Source organism: Arachis stenosperma, chromosome 8 (assembly GCF_014773155.1).
Source record: "Arachis stenosperma cultivar V10309 chromosome 8, arast.V10309.gnm1.PFL2, whole genome shotgun sequence".
Taxonomy (NCBI): Eukaryota; Viridiplantae; Streptophyta; class Magnoliopsida; order Fabales; family Fabaceae; genus Arachis; species Arachis stenosperma.
In genome coordinates this window covers 35,728,177-35,746,625 of record NC_080384.1, presented here as the reverse complement: position 1 = coordinate 35,746,625, position 18,449 = coordinate 35,728,177, and the positions used below count along the sequence as shown (strand labels likewise).

At 36.0% G+C, this 18,449-nt stretch overlaps 3 protein-coding genes across 6 annotated transcripts; all 3 read left to right on the top strand.

The window, feature by feature from the left end:
- The first annotated feature begins 3,455 nt into the window (after nt 1-3,455).
- LOC130946890 (uncharacterized protein At1g03900) lies at nt 3,456-6,964 on the top strand. The gene is made up of 8 exons (XM_057875783.1): nt 3,456-3,877; nt 4,182-4,213; nt 4,515-4,615; nt 4,706-4,778; nt 4,875-4,906; nt 5,925-6,015; nt 6,188-6,302; nt 6,401-6,964. The coding sequence occupies exons 1-8, from the start codon at nt 3,767-3,769 to the stop codon at nt 6,704-6,706; spliced, it is 861 nt and encodes a 286-aa protein (XP_057731766.1). The 5' UTR covers nt 3,456-3,766; the 3' UTR covers nt 6,707-6,964.
- A 1,783-nt stretch (nt 6,965-8,747) lies between these two features.
- LOC130943458 (uncharacterized) lies at nt 8,748-11,749 on the top strand. Of its 4 annotated transcripts, none has more exons than XM_057871339.1 (6): nt 8,748-9,004; nt 9,545-9,669; nt 9,917-10,595; nt 10,721-10,789; nt 10,998-11,146; nt 11,253-11,749. In XM_057871339.1, the coding sequence occupies exons 2-6, from the start codon at nt 9,577-9,579 to the stop codon at nt 11,442-11,444; spliced, it is 1,182 nt and encodes a 393-aa protein (XP_057727322.1). In that variant the 5' UTR covers nt 8,748-9,004; nt 9,545-9,576; the 3' UTR covers nt 11,445-11,749. The 4 variants fall into 4 exon arrangements, with proteins under 4 accessions (XP_057727322.1, XP_057727325.1, XP_057727324.1 ...); XM_057871342.1 differs by having other exon boundaries at nt 8,749-9,004; nt 11,007-11,146; XM_057871341.1 differs by having other exon boundaries at nt 9,004-9,079.
- Nucleotides 11,750-16,942: 5,193 nt separating this feature from the next.
- Nucleotides 16,943-18,358, top strand: LOC130945883 (uncharacterized). The gene is made up of 3 exons (XM_057874578.1): nt 16,943-17,026; nt 17,198-17,545; nt 17,618-18,358. Exons 1-3 carry the CDS (start codon nt 16,943-16,945, stop codon nt 18,356-18,358), a joined length of 1,173 nt encoding a protein of 390 aa, XP_057730561.1.
- The last annotated feature ends 91 nt before the right edge of the window (nt 18,359-18,449 follow it).

Here is an 18,449-nt window from a genome sequence, read left to right as displayed (position 1 = left end):
AGAGAACTAATCAAAAGTCAGCCCACCAAGAGGCTCCAAAAGTTCATAACAAAGTGGCCCCAAAAGCTATCAAGACAAAAGGTATACGCCTAACACACGACTTACAAACTTAACAATTTTTTATACAAAATAAAACAAAATTACTCAAGGTCCACGATCTGCCCATCTTTTACGGTCTGGAAGGCCCCCATGAGGACACATCCACATCTAGAGTCAATATTTGAACTTGAGCTTTCAAAGCTTCCTCAATCGCCGAGACCGCGGTCTTAGAATCAGCAAGAAGATCGACTTCCTATTTCTTCAGACCCTCCACCTCTGCCTTCGCAGCTTCGGCCTCAGAGCAGGTAGTAGCAGTAGCCTACTCTGCATCGACAGCCTGCTTTTGCACCTTAACCAACTAGGTCATGAACTCGAGCTCCCAGTCTGCCAATTGCTGAATCTTCAAGCCAGCATTTTCTGCTTCCTTTTACCGCCTTCAACTTAGTGGCCTCAGACGCCTCTAACTGATCTTTCAGAGAACTTATATCCACCTGTTCCTGGAGAAGCTTGCTATCCAAAAAAAGGGATTGAGAGAGCATTGACTCTACCTTACGGACAGTGGCAGCAGAATGAAGGAGGACACGATACACCAACTTTGTCTGCCTGGTAACATCGCAGTCCTTAAAAAAGTCCTCGGTCCCCGAGCAACAGATGATGATCAATAAACCTAGATGCATCAAAGGAGCGATCCATCACGCAGGACATAGTAACCCCCTTACCACCCCTCCCCGTTACTTTCCTCGACCGGTCTTTTATGCTTCTTATCAAGCTCAGGAATCAGAATCTCCTGGAGATCATCATCCCCATGAGTCTCCCCAGCAAAAAGCTCCTAAGACATGGTCTGGGAGCTGGGAAGAGAGACAACGTGAGGAGTCGAAGGCGAAGTCCCGTCACCACCACTTTTTGAGTCACGAAGGAAGACAACTTTCAACTTGGCCAAGGTCATCTGCCCGCCAGCCATCTCGACTAAAAAACAGGAGAAACATAAAAATTTATAAGTTATGAAGTCAAAAATCAAAAGCAGAAACTCAAATACTCAAAAAGAGAGCCTACCAATATAAGACCTGCCCGCCTCGGGATTCCCCATGACATTTTGAGGATTCAATGGCCTATCCTCAAATATCCCCAATAAAACATCAGCGATATTCTTGTTCTCGGGGGACAGATCTTCGTAGGTTATCCTCGTCAGATAGGAAGCTCCGGACCCGAAATTCCAATAAGTGGAGATTCGGCGCTCCCCCTCCAGGGTCAACCAAACTGGGTGATAACCTTGGATAGGGCAGTTCTTAAAATACTCCACCTTGAACTCGTGAAACGAATTCTTAAACAAACCAAAGATCCGACGATTTAATTAAGCTTGGAAAGAGATATATCCTTTCTGGTGCTTCCCCTCCTTATGAGGAATGATGCAGAAAAAGAAGAACAGAAAGACCTCGAACCGAACGAAGATCTCCAAGAAGGTACACACTAGCTTGAAAGTCCGAATAGCGGTCCAGGTGTTTGGATGTAATTGGCTCGGCATCGTGGAAACCCGATTCAGTAGAGCCATGGTAAACTCCGAAAAGGGCAACCGAACCCTTACCTTCGTGAACAATGGCTTGTGCATCCACATCTAATCGGAAATTCGAGGAGAGTTTAGATTGAGGTAACACACCCTCTCATTTTCATCGGCAAGTGAAAGCTCATGCTGTCGTTCCGCCTCCCCGCCTCCACATATGACCCCATCCTCCCGAAGCTTCTGGAGGTCATCCTCACCCAACCTATAGGGCATACCTGACATGTTAGAAGTTTGGTAATGGTCCGGTACACCCACGGCCAGAAAGATGGGACCCGAATTTTTCTAAACCGCTATCCGTTGAACCAAACCTATATCCAAAGGGGACACCACCGTCAACCCACTACCTAGGAACACATAAAGCATAAAATCCTAAGACAATCCCATGACAAATCTACCAAATTCTAAATTATGCTAAATAATGGCACCCCCATCTGGTTACTCCCGTAGCACAGAGAAAACCCCAAAGGGAATATAGAAGCAAAACAAAATAACAAAACATGAAGCATAGAAGCGAGAAAAAAACATCAATCTATTCTAAAAAAAAAAGAAAGAAGGAAGGGTAACAAATAACATAGGCGCATGGAAATGTATCACTGTAAGCCCTCGACAGCAACATTGGTCAACCAGAAGTATAGTACTAGGGAACAATGAGGACTTTCGAGAAGAGTAACAGATGAAAGGAAAACAAAGAAAAAAAATGGAGAAGGCAACTAAAAAAGGAAAAATAAAATCCCAACGTTCCAAAGAGAATACGGAGGGACGATGGGCTAAAATGAAAAAATATTAAAAACCCTTCTCTCTCCCACTATGTGTCATTATGATGCCTCGGAAAACACAAACGGACAAGTCTCATCATCGAGAAGCGTAATGGACAGATGCAACCATACACTCTACTCACGGAATCACGACGCACTGAGTCGGTGGGGATTCAACCTCACCAACGCCAGCGACGAAACCAAGCAAGCGTGTTCTCTCATTTCGAGGGCAACTGTTCCGGGCCTAGAATCCAGAATCTTAACAGGCCTAAATGTGACTCGGTGTAAACACTCCTCGTTATCTTAACCACTTGGAAAAATTTTTACGCCTAACCACTTTTTAAATGCTAAGAGGTGGGCCCTCTCTACAAGATAAGATAATTCAATACTATAAAAGGGGAGTTCTTTACTTTTTCAAGTACGATCTAATTCTATCTAACACTCAAACCCTATTTCATTAACTTTTTTACTTAAACGTTGGAGTGTCTTTATAAATATCACTCTTTATCGTTCTTGAAGTTCAATCAGATTATCTACCAAAACCAACGAATTTCCAATCCATCTTATCAAATCCTCCAAACCTCCAAAGTCATCCTTATAAATTTCTAACTTTATTCCAATCCATTTTATCAAATCCTCCAAGCCTCCAAGGTCATCTTTATACAATTTCTAACTTTATTTTAGACTTGTATATCCAAAATGAGTACTGCACTACCTCAAATATTGTTATGTCTGTCATAATATAAGAAATAAGATTGTAAAAATTCCAATTTATTATGGTATATTCCTCTTTTATTTTATCTATATTAATTATTAAAAAATATTAGAGAGTTATCATAATTTATTATTTTTGTTATTAATTAATTATTAATATTTAAAAATATAAAATAAAATATATTATTAAACTAAAAAAATTAGACTAAACAAATTAAATTAATAATTAAATAATAAAAAAAATAAATTATAATTTATTATTATCCTTATTATTTATGGTACTACCTAATTACTTAATACCAATAAGTTAATATTGCATTTATATTTCTGACTTTCTTTTTTTAATTTCTTTTTGACTTGAAACCAAAGCAATGACAGTCCAAAAACTCCAAATCAATGGACCCACCTAACACTATACTAACCACCGTCCGATAAACAAAAGTATTCGAATCAGACGGTGATAATCGCTCTGATGCAGAACTGCTGCGGTGCTTCGTCGTCTCCCCCAAAGAGAACGAACCAGAAACAAAAACCTTCTTCTCAGTCCTTTATCTCTCTTACCCAAATTTCAGAGGGAAAAAAACAAAACAAAAATAAAAACTTTTCGCATAATCGTGCTCCCATTCAGTCCCAGATCGAGTTTCTTCAGCTCCTGAATCCTGTGCCATCAAAGTTACGATCTTTTATGCGTTTCTGAATCATGGAGAGTGAAGGGAAGGAACCCCACATTCAGAATAGTGGTGGGGAAGGCGAAGATACAGAGCCCGTTGAGCTCGTTCTGTTTCAAGTCTCTGAGTGCTACGTCTACATAGTGAGTCTTTGATCTGCGTTTGAAGTGAATCAGTGAAATTTGATCAATTCTTGTAATTTATTTTGGTGGAGTTTTGGAAAAGTTTGGTTTTGATGATTTGGCTGTGATATTCAATTTTGCCATTGAGTGAGGGTGCCGGTTATCAAGTTTGATACCTGTGTTCTTCCTGAGAAATTTGGTGGCATTGGTTGAGTTTCTTTAGATTTTTGTTACTTGAATTTGCTGTGTTAATTATCAGATAATGGTTTGGAATTTGAAAACTTTGTGGCATGAAGCTAATGCTTTCTTTGTACTATTTGTGCAGATACCTCCAAGAAAGACAGCATCTTCTTACAGGTTTTTGATCAATTTCAAATTATGGCTACTGATCTGACTAGTTTACTATATTTTTCATGATGTTAAAATTATCAAATGTACATTTATTCTAGCATTGTTAGGATGCCAACCTTTTTAAGGTCTTTGATTAATTAGAGTATTTGCCTTGTAATTTTGTTTGTATCTTTCAACCCCTTTTGTGAACTTTGTTTTATGGGAAGTGATTGATCTTCAACATTTCCACTTGGTGGTCGTGGATTTGTGATGTTTTTTATTTTGCTGCTTCCAAGTTTGAAAATTTAGATTGGGAAGTTCATTTCAGGGCTGATGAATGGGATGTCAATAAATGGGCTTGGGAAGGGATATTGAAGGTTGTAAGCAAAGGAGAAGAATGCATCATTAGACTTGAAGATAAGAAAACAGGTAAGATCATATTAAATATGCTTTAATTTCATCATACAATTAAATTACTTTTGTATTTTTTTATTACTACAATGAAATATATTTAACTAGGTGAATTATATGCTCGAGCATTTTTAAGAAAAGAAGAGCCGCATCCTGTGGAACCAGTTATTGACAGCAGCAGGTAATTTTTTAGACTGTTGATAGCTTTTGCTTGTTAATTTGTTATTATACAGTTTTGTATATCCAGATGCTTAATATTTTTACTTATATTCTGCAGATATTTTGTTCTTCGCATAGAAGAGAATATAGGTGAGCCGGTGTATCTGCATTGTGCTTTTTTACTTCTTTTCTTCCTTTCATCTTGTATCACTGGTATGAGGTGAGGGTTAGCCAGAGACTTGTGAAGGAAGGAAATAGGATAAAATAAATTGAGAAGTTGTTTGGTTTAGTTCCGAAAATTAGGTTCATCAGTATGTTAGTCATCACCTGTTTCTTAAATTGAGTTTGTTTTCCTCTCAGAACAGAATCAGACGAAAGTTTATCTTGCTGTCAATTGTATTCTATCAACCTTTTGAGTTTTGTGCATAAAATTTATGCTGTCATTGTCAAGAATTTGTCTTGTTTGTTAAATTGTTTGATCTGCTTCCACTAGAAAATGAAGGTTTCGGGAAGCAGTGAAGCACTAGCCTTTATCAATTACTATGTCACTGAAAAGAAGAATTTCTATCCATTCTGTCTTGTCTTTTTACCCTGTAGCATTGCAAAATAAGATGACCATATCCTACATGGCTAAACACTCTTATTATTATCATTTTATTGTGTCAGTATGTCTGTGTTTTCCTTTTCAACCAATAATTCTCAAGAATATTGTGTTTTGAGTAGGTCATTCAATCATAGTTAAACTGTAATTTATTTATGTGTATTTTGCATCTGTAGTTAAATGCAGAAAGTTGTCACTAAATTTCATGGTTGATGAACAAATTAAGTACCTTTACCTGAAGCAAAATATTTTTTGCCCCCATCAAATTTAATTTGAGTGCATTTCTAAAGTTTAATTCCTCAGAATTCCGAACTAAAGCTCCCTAGTGATAGTTAGTTCTTATAAAATGACTTTTATCATCTTCAATTGTTCTGCTTTATATGTTTAACAATATGATATCTAATTTTAATCAAATTCAGTCCCCACTTCTGCTAATGCATTGCTTCTCTTTAGTATGACCAAATACATTTTTGAGTAACATTTTTTTTCTTTTTAGTTGGACATTTTCTGCTCTCTATTTCTTGTAACTTGTGAATTCTGGATTTTACCAACTTGAAAATCTTGCAGATGGACGACTCCGGCATGCTTTTATTGGCATAGGATTCCGAGAAAGAACAGAAGCTTATGATTTCCAAGCTGCCTTGCATGATCATATGAAGTATCCTTCATATTGATTAAGTTGGAGTTAACATTTTTATCTTCTATATCACTATTTGCATAACTTAATCTCCACAAACATTTTTAATTCATGTTAACATAGAGGATTTAAGTCTTCATTCTGTTTCATCGACAGTTGGAAAAATAGAAAGTATTTTCCTATTGTATTGAAGATATCTGAACAAAAAGCAAACTGCAGAAGAGATGGAACAGCATTATCAGCAAAGTTCCTCAGTTGATTATAGTTTGAAAGAAGGCGAGACTATTGTACTCCAATTAAAGAATAGTGTATGGAAGTCCACATGTTCCCGTTTTTCATGATTATTATTATTTTTTTTCTTTTTCTCAATATTAAGATTCTATATTTTCTCATCTATTATGTGCAGAAAAGTGGGCGCAGTGTGAAGTCCAAGTTTTTCGAGCAGAGTCAGAGCAACTTCTCAGAAGAAAAGGGTGGAAAACCAGAATCTACTCTTAGCATTAAGTTACCACCACCGCCTCCTCCGGGTCCACTTTCGCCTGCGGCAACCATACAAAAGTCACCGACAAACTTACCTCCAAAACTCAACCTTGAGAAAACTTCTGAAGTTGAGGCCTTTAAAACAGAAGACACACATCAGAATTCCGCTGAAGACCAAAGCACACAGGATATACCGGATGATGATTTTGGCGATTTTCAAGCAGCTGGTTAACTTACCTAATGCACAGTTTGAGTTTGTGATGATGACTAGGAAACGATACGAAATCGTGCACTCGATGTTCATCTCGGACACACATGGAATGCTGATTCAGCTTGGAGACTCAATTATGCCCTTCCAAACTTGGATAGATTAAACTCTCTTCATAGCCAACAATAACTATCTTTGTGAGTCAACTCGTGATGTGTAATTGGTGGTTGTTTAGTTTGTGCACTGAGCTGCTATTATGAGAATTTTCCTTCTTCTTGGTCACTTTATTTCAGTTGCATACTTTAGTTTATGTTTTTATCAAAGTTGGTATGCCTATATTTGCATTTGGTACATCCTAAGCTTCTTATTATAGCATCAATGCTGTTATGATCAATGAATCAGATTGAGTGTAAATGGCTTTACTGATTTGTTCCCTTGGACAAATTGAAGATCAATAATATGAATTATACAAGAAGAACTAAGCCTTGAGGGGAAAAACAGTAAACTTCTATTTTGACCCTTCAAAGATTTTGTGGTTTTCACATTTTAGTCTTCATAGATTTTGGTGACTAAATTAGTTTCGGTGGTTGTACAAATTTTCATTGACAGTGTCAACATACTTTATTAGCATCTATTTAAAAAAGTGATGTTAATTTGAAACTTCAAGAGAGTTAGTAACAACCAACAATTATAAAGAGAAAATGTGAATTTCAAGTTTTCAACAATTATAATTTTTTTTAATCTTTATTAGCCATAATTAATTAATTATTGATTGTTGGCACCTTTTTTATTGGGAAACAAATTTTTTTGTCTATTCAAATATATAGGCAGCCTCCTCCTTTGCTAAAAGTTTGGAGGTTTATTGTGAGCTGCACTATATTTTAGAGAACTATATTGAGTTTTTTCACTTTGAAAAATAAAAAAAATACACACACACCGAGTCAGTTTGGATTGGGTTTTGAAAAAAAGTATTTATGTTTTTTTATCTTTTTAAAAAAGATCTTTGGGCTTAAAAAATCTTTTAGAAAAGTATTTTAAGTGAAAAAATCTTTTTATTTATCAATTATGTTTGGATAAAATAAGATAAAAATAATTTTTTGTTTATTTATTATGTAAAAAATATCTTTTAAAAAAAGATAAATTGTAACTTCTCAAAAAAATATTTTTTTTTTATTTTTCTAGTATTCTTACTATTAAAAATTACATGCTAAAAATAAAAAATATTTTTTCATTGAAAAAAAATATTTTTTTCGATTTAATGGCGTCTAAATAAACACTTTTTTAACAGACAAAAATTATTTTACATTTGAATAGACTTTTTAAAAAAATTAAATATTAAAAATATCTTTTATTTTTATTTTTTTAAAAGTACAGTATTGCTAGTTTAAAAAAAAACAAATAATTTATTTTTCTAATAAAATTATTTTTTAAAAGACGTATCCAAATAAATTTTAAATTAAATAAAAATATTTTATTAAAATAAAATATTTTTTTACTAAAAAAACCAAAAACTAGCACTATAACAAAACTATGGTGCTAAAATGCGGATAGTGAAAGCATAATTGTAGTGACTAATGGACAACAATATGCTTTGTGGTGGTCGTATGTTAAAGTTTTATCCAAACTACCCAATCTTGATGGAATTCCTTAAATATAATTCGACTTGAATTGTTTATTCCAATTAAATACATATAATAATTTAAAATTTTATATTATAAATTATAAAATTTAAAATTTGAATGAGAAATTAGTTCAATCTAAATTCTAAATTACAATAGTTTCAACCGGATTGAATTAAAAAATAAATTTAAATAGATACAATATAAATCATAATTTTTTGAATAAATTTAGATTATCTTAAAAAACAAAAATCAATTCGATATCATCTAAATCGTAACAAATCATATTAATTTTATTTTTGAAATTGATTTAATCCAAACTACAATAGTTATATATATGAATTATTAGAAGCAAAAAATGTAAACATTCTTTCTAAAAAAAAGATATCATTAAAATCATCCATATATACGCTATCTCTTGCGAAATAAGATAGAGAAAGAAACAAAAAAGAAAGTAGTAACAGAAAGAGAGTGAATGAAAACAAAAGAACAGTACAAAAAGAATGCAGTGATTGCAGGTCAAAAAATAATGGCATGAGGGTTCAATTGAATTGAATTTAATTGAATTGAGGGTCCCACACAAACACTCACATAAGGGTTCTCACTTTCTTTGTTTTCTTGTGTTGTGCTGACCTCACTCTCTCTTCTTCTCTTCCTCTTAAATTCTCTTCTCCGCTTTCTGTCTTGGAACTCGAACAATCAAGTAAATTCTTTTCCCTCTTTCTCTTTAATTTTATTGGAGTAGTATTCCGATTGCGTTGTGCTTTATGATTGCAAGGTTGTTTTTTTCTTTTAATTGTTTACATATTGGATTGTTTTGTTTCCTCTATTGCTTTAATTTAATTTGAGTTTTAGGTCAAGTTGTGCTCTGATCAAGGTTAACCTGGAGGTTGCATGTTGAGGGTTTTTAAAAAAATTACTCTTTTCCTTTTAGGATAATATGGTTAAAATTTGAGCATTATGAGAAGTAAGTAAACAGTGTCCTGAAGGATGTTTTGTGGTTTAGAAGATGAAATTATGGTTCTGTTTGTTGTAGTTGGGGGGAATGGGAATGGGACTCTGAGAAGTGGGGTTGAGTTTGGCATTATTAGGTAACAACTTGTTCAATGCTGATTGTTGCTTATTAAGGTTTTTTAGCCTATAACTTCATCTCCAATCCATTTAATTTCTTGTTAATAATAGCATTCATGAATTATTGTACATTAGGCCTATGAAAACTACAGCCTCATAAATTCTCTTGCAGCTAATCAAGTAGAAACATAGTTACATACTGTGATGGCTATGGATGTAAAAGGCATAGCATGGGTTGGAAACGTGTACCAAAAGTTTGAGAATATGTGCCTCGAGATGGAAGAGATGATGCTTCAGGTATGCGTTTGTCACAATCCTTTTATTAAGTATCATTATCACATGCATTGAGAGTTGGATCATGAATCTATCCTTTTATGGCAATCTATGATAAAACCTTTTCTGAATTACTTCTTATTTATGATATCTATTCAGTAAGATTATTCTGGTTGAACAATTCTTGATAATGATAGTTATGTGGTATGAATTGATTTTCACTATAAATCTTCCCCCCCCCCCCCCCCCCCCTTTTGTTTGTTGATGACAGGATACTGTTAAATACATGGAGGATCAGATGCAGACTGTTGGGGAAAATGTTAAAAAAATTTATGCTGGTGTCATGAAAGATTTACTTCCTCTATCTTTGTGTGATTTGGATGAAAAGGCTGTGTCTGAATTGCCGATAGATCATCATACTGATGACAGTTCCTTGGAGATGACATCTCAAGGTTCCGAGAAAATAACCGTAAAGGCAGATGCCAAGGAGACAGCAGAGGATTCAAGGGTCAATTTTGATGTTGACATTGCTGCAATACGTGATGAATCTTGTGATGCCAATCCTTTGTTTGAGTCGGATGCTGGTGATTTTGTTCAAGTTGGTAATTCATATATAAAATCAAACCTTGGTGGTGACGAAAATCAACAAAGTAAGATGCCTTCAACCAATGCAGCCAGTGAAATCACTTCCTTAGCATCAGATAGAGGCAGATGCAGCACATCTCAAGCATGTGAGCTCTCAGATGAAAAACAAAATCATGAAGTTAATTTTTCAAATCCGCCTTCTTCTGAAGTAAAAAGTCCTGCTTCTGATGCACTGTGCTGCGCTGAAATTGAAAGTTCAAGTACTGAACAGATCTACAATGCTCCGGCATCAGTTAAGCCAGCTGAAAAGAAAGAGATGAACATGGGTTGTTCTTCCTCCAGTGTCCTATTCGGAGACTCAGATGGTAAGTATTTGAGACTGCTTGAAATAGTTACCAAACAGGACCTAAGTGTTTGTTGAATATATTTGTATCCTTTTTATCGGTAACAGAAAACTTCTGATGATGGCTATATTTTACTTACCTGGCAGGGTTCTCTATGATCAGAGCAATAGAGTCAGATGAGTATTCTCATGACACTGTTGTTGTATCTCATCCAGGTATGAATTTGTTTCGTTCAGTAGTATGAGTTTAGGTTTTTCTAATTCAAATCATTACGAAATACTTCCTTGGTTTGTTTATTATTACCTGTTGTTTGAAAATACTTAACGCAGTTTATCACACAAACCTTTTTCTTTGGTCTCTTTCTTGAAACCATGATAACAAAATTTGGTATGTTGGTAACTGATTCCTTTAACATTATTTAAGAAATTCCAGGAGCATGGAGTTCAGATGCAACGATGATTGATACCGTGCAACAAGATGATGAGCAGAATCTTGATGAAACTTGTATTATGGTGACCAGAGATGAACTTCAATTAGCTCCCAAGACTGGTGGTAATCTAGAGAATAATAAGGTACATGCATGCAGACGCATGCTCACACACCTCAAACCTTTCTTTTTATTTTGTTGGTGGATGTTCATCTCTAACAGGAGTATCCTTGTTTTTTTAATGTCTGAAGAAAAAGAGGCGGCAACCCTTCTCGTTATCCAAGAAGTCTGCAAGGAAGCAAGAGTATAAGGAGCTTGTGATATGGCATGGAAACAATGATGAAGAGGAGGATGTTGTGAAGAATTCATGTCCAAGCTCAGTTAAGGATCACAAAAATTCACAGCTTCCTGATGTCTCTGAACCTGAATGGGAGCTTCTCTGAATATACCACATTTTTATCCCTATATATATATTGTTGAGCATACAGTATTGCAGCGAAGATTCAATTTTCTTACAATAAGAATTTATGTTACTAGACCTTTTCCTAGTTCCTAGCAGCAACACTTTTGTTCCTTCTTTTTCCCCTGTTCTTAATTAATTAGGCCATTCAAATGAGAACATCTAAATAGGGTAGTTTAAGTTATATATAGAATGTGAATGTCCACTTTTGTTTTTTATTGACTTCTTATGTTTATATTGAGTTTTCATATTATATACTTTTGGAGAATTTGAAATGTTTAGCATAAATGAGACATCTGTTGCTTGGATATTTATTTGCCCTTCTAACTGTTTCATTCTAAGAGTAGGATAGGGTATTCTGGGGTTGTAGTATGTTTAAATCACTGCATCAAAAATGTTATTTGAAGATGCTTGTCTGTTTTTATTGAAGATACCATTTGACTCATTCGGTTAGATAGTAAAATGCTGTGAATATAATACCTGACGTATATTGTAGTCACATAAATGAAATAAATTTTTCGTGGTGAATAAGATGAAATCATTTCGAGTTTCCGGGTTTTCTTTGGGCAACATTTAGATCAATTCATGTCACAACAACGGGGAGTACCATGAAGGTCTTATAGGCTTATAGCCCATTTAAAAGTAAAATGCTTATCTAAACAAAAACATAATATTGGGCTTCAATAAACCTTTTACGAAATACTCTGCCATAACCAATAAAAATGATCACAGGGTGTTCCATGGTGTTTACCTTGGACAGATGAAAAATAGCTTCCAAACGGTGGAAGTGTTTGTAGCTAAACTAAGCTATCTCTCACGTCGGAGAGTAACCTCCCTCTTGGGGACGGATTTGGTATGCCAAAGGTGTTTGCGCACTAAAGTGCCAAAAAGTGATTTGGTTAAAGATCTTTCTAAACTTAGTTTCACATGATTGGTTAGTTAATATTTTATATATTTTTTTATGTCAGTGGGTAACTTTATAAATATTATTTTTAAGATGGTTATTGTTAAATTTAAAATGTTTTGTAGTATTATATCAAAAAATTAAAAATTAGATATTTAAATTAATTCAAAATTAATGAAATTTTTATTGAATAAGATATTTTTTTTGCTGTGTTATTTTACACATCGTTGCGGAGTGGAGGTATCAAGCCAAAGTGGAAGAGGATGGGATTTCACCTCCGATGTTAGCACAATGTGTAGGCAGGATAGCTTCTTGGCCAATATCCTTGCTGCCAACGCGCACGACCCTCCTCACTAACACGGTCCTTCACCTCCGATGACGGCATCCCCAATGCCCGCAACCGCGTCGGTAGACGACAATACTTCAGGTGTGCAGCAACGCCTTAACAGCAACTATGGCGCAAATGCGCCGACGAGAAAGATTACGGTATGGTAGGGATGAGATTAGGAGGGATATGTTGTCGCGTGTACACCGGGCAGATGTCTTTGGTCAATAGCCTCACCAATTTCTATGCTATGGAAGTGGATCTCACTGTTGAGCATGAGGACGTGGACACTTCTGAAGGAATGGAGTCGTTGAAATTTTCGGTGTTAAGATGCTGCCGAAGCCACCATAGTTGAGTGAGGAAAAAAAGGAGTTGCTAGCGCGACGGAAAAGCGAGTAGGAGAGGTGTTGGGGAGATTTCGGTTGTTATCGGTGCTAGAGACAATGGAAGGGGGTGGTGTGCTATGGCAGAGGAAGGGGAGGGAGAAAATCTGGAAGAAGAGGTTAGGGACGGTAATAATTAACTAAATACTGAGTGTTTAATTAATTTTAATAATTAAATTAAATATATTTATTTAAAAAATTAAAATAAAAAATGACCCTTTTATTTTATATATAATAATAGAAAAGACCCTAAAAAAATAAATATTTTTATTTTGATGCTTTCTGACGTTTCGGTGTGCCAAACAACATTTTGGCATTTTGGTGTGCAAACATGTGCGGCGTACCAAATCCGTGCCCCTCTCTCTTGTAGGAGAGTGTATTCAAACAATAGGTTGGTTTCCATCTCAAAACAAGAGCTATAACCCAAAAAACCTAAACAACCACACTCGCATAACATTCAAGACATATTCTGCAGTCTTCAGTTACGTGAGCTTACACCAGGATCAGAGAAACAACCTTTCAAGCACAGAGAGGGCAATCATGGCATTGAAGGAAGGACTATCACCATTAATCAAAACCTGTAAGCAATATAGTTGGCAAGATACTAGAGCAAGCAAAAATGCTATTTTGGGGATTTGGGGTGGCAATATCTGAGGTAGTCAGGAATAAGGTCTTGATCAGTTTCAAGGACAAATGGACGAAGAGAGAGTCTGTGGTGGAGGTGATGAAACTCTGGGTTCAGATACATGGCCTCCCACAGAACTATTTGAATATCAACACTGCAACTAATATAGGCAACATGATGGGCATTGTGGCTGAGACAAAGAACCCAAGGAGAAACTTTGTGCTGGAACGTCCCTTCTTATTAGTTAAGGTGCATTGACATAACTAGACCTATTCCAACTGGATTCTGGATCAACTTCAAATATGAGAGAATCCAAGACACTTATTGCTTCAACTGTGGTATAATCGAACATGGGAAGAAAGAATGTAAAAGACCTATGTCTATGGCATGTTGGCACCCAGAAATGCCTAGGTATTCAGCAGGGATGGGGTTAATAAGGCAACACCATTAGACCATATTTAGGAGAAAATTCATCCCAATTCTTATTTATGGCTCACATATCATAAAAAGTAACTCCACATCAACTTTTACGTCATAAATAGTAAATAGAAACTTAAAGTATTTCTCTCTTCTTTATTAGGAGAAACCAATTTTAATACCTATTGTGGTTCTACTTAATTAATTAATTAAAATAATTAAAATTAATGCAGATACTATTTTTTAATAATATTAATATTAAAAATAATTCATATATAACAATAATATACAATATATAATTCGAGATTACATTAATTTATAAAATTACTCAATATAAAGAAAAACATAGTTAAGTTTTATAATTGACGAAAAACATTGTGAAATTGTTATATGTATTTAACTAAGTCCTTTTTCAGCTGTCTATGTTACTGTCTATTTTAAAGTTGGGCATTTCTTTAGAAAAATTGATGGTATAGTACAAAATCTTCCTTTTCCAGTTGAGGTTGTGATAAGTCGTTTTTGATATCGTCATACTCTAAGTCTTGAGCAAAATGTCCTGCATAAATGTCTCTTTCATCCTCAACAATCATATTATGCAATATAATACAAGCTCTCATTATGTTTACAAGCTTTTTCATTTTCCAAAAGCGCGCTGGACCATGTATAATTGCAAAGCGTGCTTGCAACACTTCGAATGCTCGCTCCACATATTTTCTTTGCCCTTCTTGGTATTGTGTAAATAGCTTACGTTCCTCCTCTTGTGGCTTTGAGATTGATTTGACAAATGTGACTCATTCACGATAAATACCATTTGTGAATTTAGACTAGATTGTATCAGAGTCTGAAGGGATGGGTTAGAAGAACCACCAATACCAGATAAGTCATGTCTCGATACACTGAATTGAGTTAGAAATGGCAAGGATGTTGGAGCAACATTTTTTTATAAAGGAGTTAAATATGGATGAAATGAAAAATGTGGTGTTTGTGGATTTTGATTATGTGGTTGGAATATAGGAAATTGATTATTATAAGGAGCTTGAAAATTGAAATTAGGAATATTTTGTGGATTTGGATTTTGAAATGTATTTAGTAGTGTGAAATTTTGATTTGGAATTTGAGAGTTTGAAGTTTGAGATTGTTGGGTATTTGGAGTTTGAGAAAAATTTTGTAAGTAATTGAAAAAAGAGTTAAGTTGGTTTGGATCCATTTTTTCGAATAAAAAATAATCTCAGAAGAACTTTAATTTCGTAAACTGGAAAGAAAATGAAGAAGAATAGAAGAAAGTGTGAGAATAAAAATGTATGCAAGTACTATATATATATATATATATATATATATATATATATATATATATATATAGAGTAATAAAATATTAATTTATTAACATAATAACGACTAATTTTTAACCAATAATTTTTTAACGACTAGTTTTATAATGTAGTTAGCATTTTAAATTTTATAAATAAAAATAAACAACTCACCGAAAAAATATTTTGTAATATGCAAAAAAATTAAATTTATTTTTTATGCGAATAAATTTAATTAATTATAATTTAATATAACAATATAAATATTATTTAATATAATTTAATATAATTATGTATATTAATTATAATTTAATATAATTAATTATTAAATAATTAATATAAATTATTAATTAAATAGAGATATAATTATTTAATATAATAAATTATTAGCTATACGGTTATATGACCGTTATTTCACATACAGACACACAGGGTAATTTACCCTGATAAGTCAATGAGTAAATAAAATTACACCAATTAACCAAATGCAAAATCGGTTCATGAATCAACTAGAGTGGTATTTCTATGTAGTTTGAATTAGGGTAATTCGAACTCCTTCCTCAATGTAATTCGAATCAGTCTGATTCGAATTACACACACACGCACACACCCACTAATTTGAATCAACCTGATTCGAATTACACACACATACTAATTCGAATCAGGGTGATTCGAATTACTTAAGGTATAATTCGAAATATACTGTTTCAAATTATACAGGACCAGACGCGTATAAATATGGTGTGAACGTGAATTGATCTTATTAGAGTCAGAAAATGGCTAGTGAGGAGAGTTTTGTAGTGTTGGTTCATCATAGAGGATCGAGTTAGAGGAAAATACGATCTGGTGTGAAGTTCACTGATAAGGATCCTCTCAACATTTTTATGAGGCCTATGACGAGTTATGATGACTTTGTGAATTCTATACTACAGAAACTTGGAGTGCAAGGCGTAAAACGGGTTCAGAAGTTATTCTATCGCATTCCAATCTCAGTGCTACAAGAAATCGTGAAGTATGATTATTTCACGATAGGGAGTGATGAGGACTTGCAGGTCCAGTTTCATTATCGTCGGCAGCTTTCCGAGGTTAGGACACCTGAGTTTTTGGCGAAGTTGGTTGATGTGGTATCTAGCTCGGGGAGTTCGAACCGGAATACCCACACTTTAGGCACGGTAGCCGGTTCTAGCTCCAAACCTGTTAGTGCATCTTCATCCGTCCCAGTGAATGAACCTCCAGACGAACCTGTCGCCTCGCCATCGTTCGCCGTTGATCTCAACTGTAGTGGAGGCGGAGAGGTTGGTATCGTGGATAGGGTGCCGACTTCTTTACAGTGTGCGGCACCGGCTGGTCTGGGCAATGCATTGCTGGATGATGTTGACGATGATGATGTGGAGTCAGATATCATTGGTGATGACAGTGGCGATGAGATTGCAGCGAGTAATCCAACCGGGGGCTGGAGGTGGTTCTAGCTCTGGGACACAGCAGTACCCTCCGCACTTTTCATCTTGGACTTGGATGCCATGAGACAGGAGGAGATTCCTAGGGAGCCTACTGGATTTGGTGCTAGAGATGTCCAGGGGTCTGGTGGTCTCACAAAGTTTCAGGTTGGTTAGTAGTTTCAGGATAAAGATGAGGCCGTGTTAAGTGTGAAGACGTATAGCATCCGACGCGGGATACAGTACAAAGTGGTGGAGTTTGACTATCGCTAGTATGTAGGAAAGTGTTATGAGTTTGGAAATGGGTGCACATGGTTGATTAGGCTAAGTCTCTGGCAGCGCAAGGGTATTTGGGAGGTAAAACGGTACAACGGACCTCATACGTGTCTTGCGACGTCCATCTCTAGCGACCACAGGAGTCTGGATAATCATATGATCTCGGCATTCATCATGCCAATGGTTAGAGCTGATGCATCTATCAGCATCAAGGTGCTTCTGAATGCGACGGCGGCACACTTTAGGTTCAGGCCGACTTATAGGAGGGTTTGGTTGGCGAAGCAGAAGGCCGTCGTCACCCACATCTATGGTGATTGGGATGAGTCATACAACGAGATGCCGCGGTGGGTGTTAGGAGTTCAGTTGACGATGCCTGGTAGTGTTGCAGTCCTTAGGACGAGTCCTGTTCGAGTTGGGGGCTAGGTCGATGACTCGCAAGCCTATTTTCACCGGCTTTTCTGGACGTTTCCACCATGTATTAAGGCATTCCGTCATTGCAAGCCGTTGGTGAGTATTGACGGCACCAACTTGTATGGTAAGTATGGGGGAACGTTGCTCGTCGTGATTGCACAGGACGGGAATTCCAACATCCTGCCTGTTGCATTTGCACTCGTGGAGGGTGAGAATGCGGAGTCTTGGGCGTTCTTTCTTTCCCATCTTCGGCAGCACGTGACCTTGCAATCGGATCTCCTGGTTATATCAAATAGGCACAACGAGATCAAGGCTGCACTTGAGGCTCTTAACGGAGGATGGCTACCTCCTGCTGCATACCATATATTTTGTATTCGACATGTGGCAGCAAATTTTGCCCTCACATTCAAGGGAAAGGATGCAAGGAGGCTTCTTGTGAATGCAATTTATGCGAAGACTGAGGTGGAATTCGATTACTGGTTTGATATACTGCGGTCTGAAGACCCTGCCATGTGTGAGTGGGCGAACAGGATTGAGTATTCATTGTGGACTCAACATCGGGATGAGGGTAGGAGATTTGGGCACACGATGACAAATATATCCGAGTGTGTTAATTCAATCCTGAAGGGGGTCAGGAATCTTCCGGTGTGCTCGCTCGTGAAGGCGACTTATGGGAGGTTAGCAGAGCTATTCGTTCGTAAGGGGAGAGAGGCAGAGGCTCAGCTAAGAACCGGACAGCAATTCAGTCAACATCTAGTGAAGTGTATAGAGGCCAATCTGAAGACGGCGAGGTACTTCACAGTGACTTTATAGGACAAAGATAACTCGGAGTTTACCGTTTCGGAGACCACTCCTACTGGTTCGTTCTCACTTGGTAGCTACAGAGTGTCACTAGGGAGTCAGA

What these genes read in the sequence shown, in the direction of transcription:
- LOC130946890 (XM_057875783.1), top strand. Translation starts at nt 3,767, where the DNA reads ATGGAGAGTGAAGGGAAGGAACCCCACATTCAGAATAGTGGTGGGGAA. An exon ending in CCAGTTATTGACAGCAGCAG is followed by an intron (nt 4,779 to 4,874) that starts GTAATTTTTTAG and finishes TATATTCTGCAG; the next exon opens with ATATTTTGTTCTTCGCATAG. An exon ending in TACTCCAATTAAAGAATAGT is followed by an intron (nt 6,303 to 6,400) that starts GTATGGAAGTCC and finishes TATTATGTGCAG; the next exon opens with AAAAGTGGGCGCAGTGTGAA.
- LOC130943458 (XM_057871339.1), top strand. Translation starts at nt 9,577, where the DNA reads ATGGCTATGGATGTAAAAGGCATAGCATGGGTTGGAAACGTGTACCAA. An exon ending in TGGAAGAGATGATGCTTCAG is followed by an intron (nt 9,670 to 9,916) that starts GTATGCGTTTGT and finishes TGTTGATGACAG; the next exon opens with GATACTGTTAAATACATGGA. An exon ending in GTAATCTAGAGAATAATAAG is followed by an intron (nt 11,147 to 11,252) that starts GTACATGCATGC and finishes TAATGTCTGAAG; the next exon opens with AAAAAGAGGCGGCAACCCTT.
- LOC130945883 (XM_057874578.1), top strand. Translation starts at nt 16,943, where the DNA reads ATGAGACAGGAGGAGATTCCTAGGGAGCCTACTGGATTTGGTGCTAGA. An exon ending in GTGGTCTCACAAAGTTTCAG is followed by an intron (nt 17,027 to 17,197) that starts GTTGGTTAGTAG and finishes AGTCTCTGGCAG; the next exon opens with CGCAAGGGTATTTGGGAGGT. An exon ending in TTAGGACGAGTCCTGTTCGA is followed by an intron (nt 17,546 to 17,617) that starts GTTGGGGGCTAG and finishes CCATGTATTAAG; the next exon opens with GCATTCCGTCATTGCAAGCC.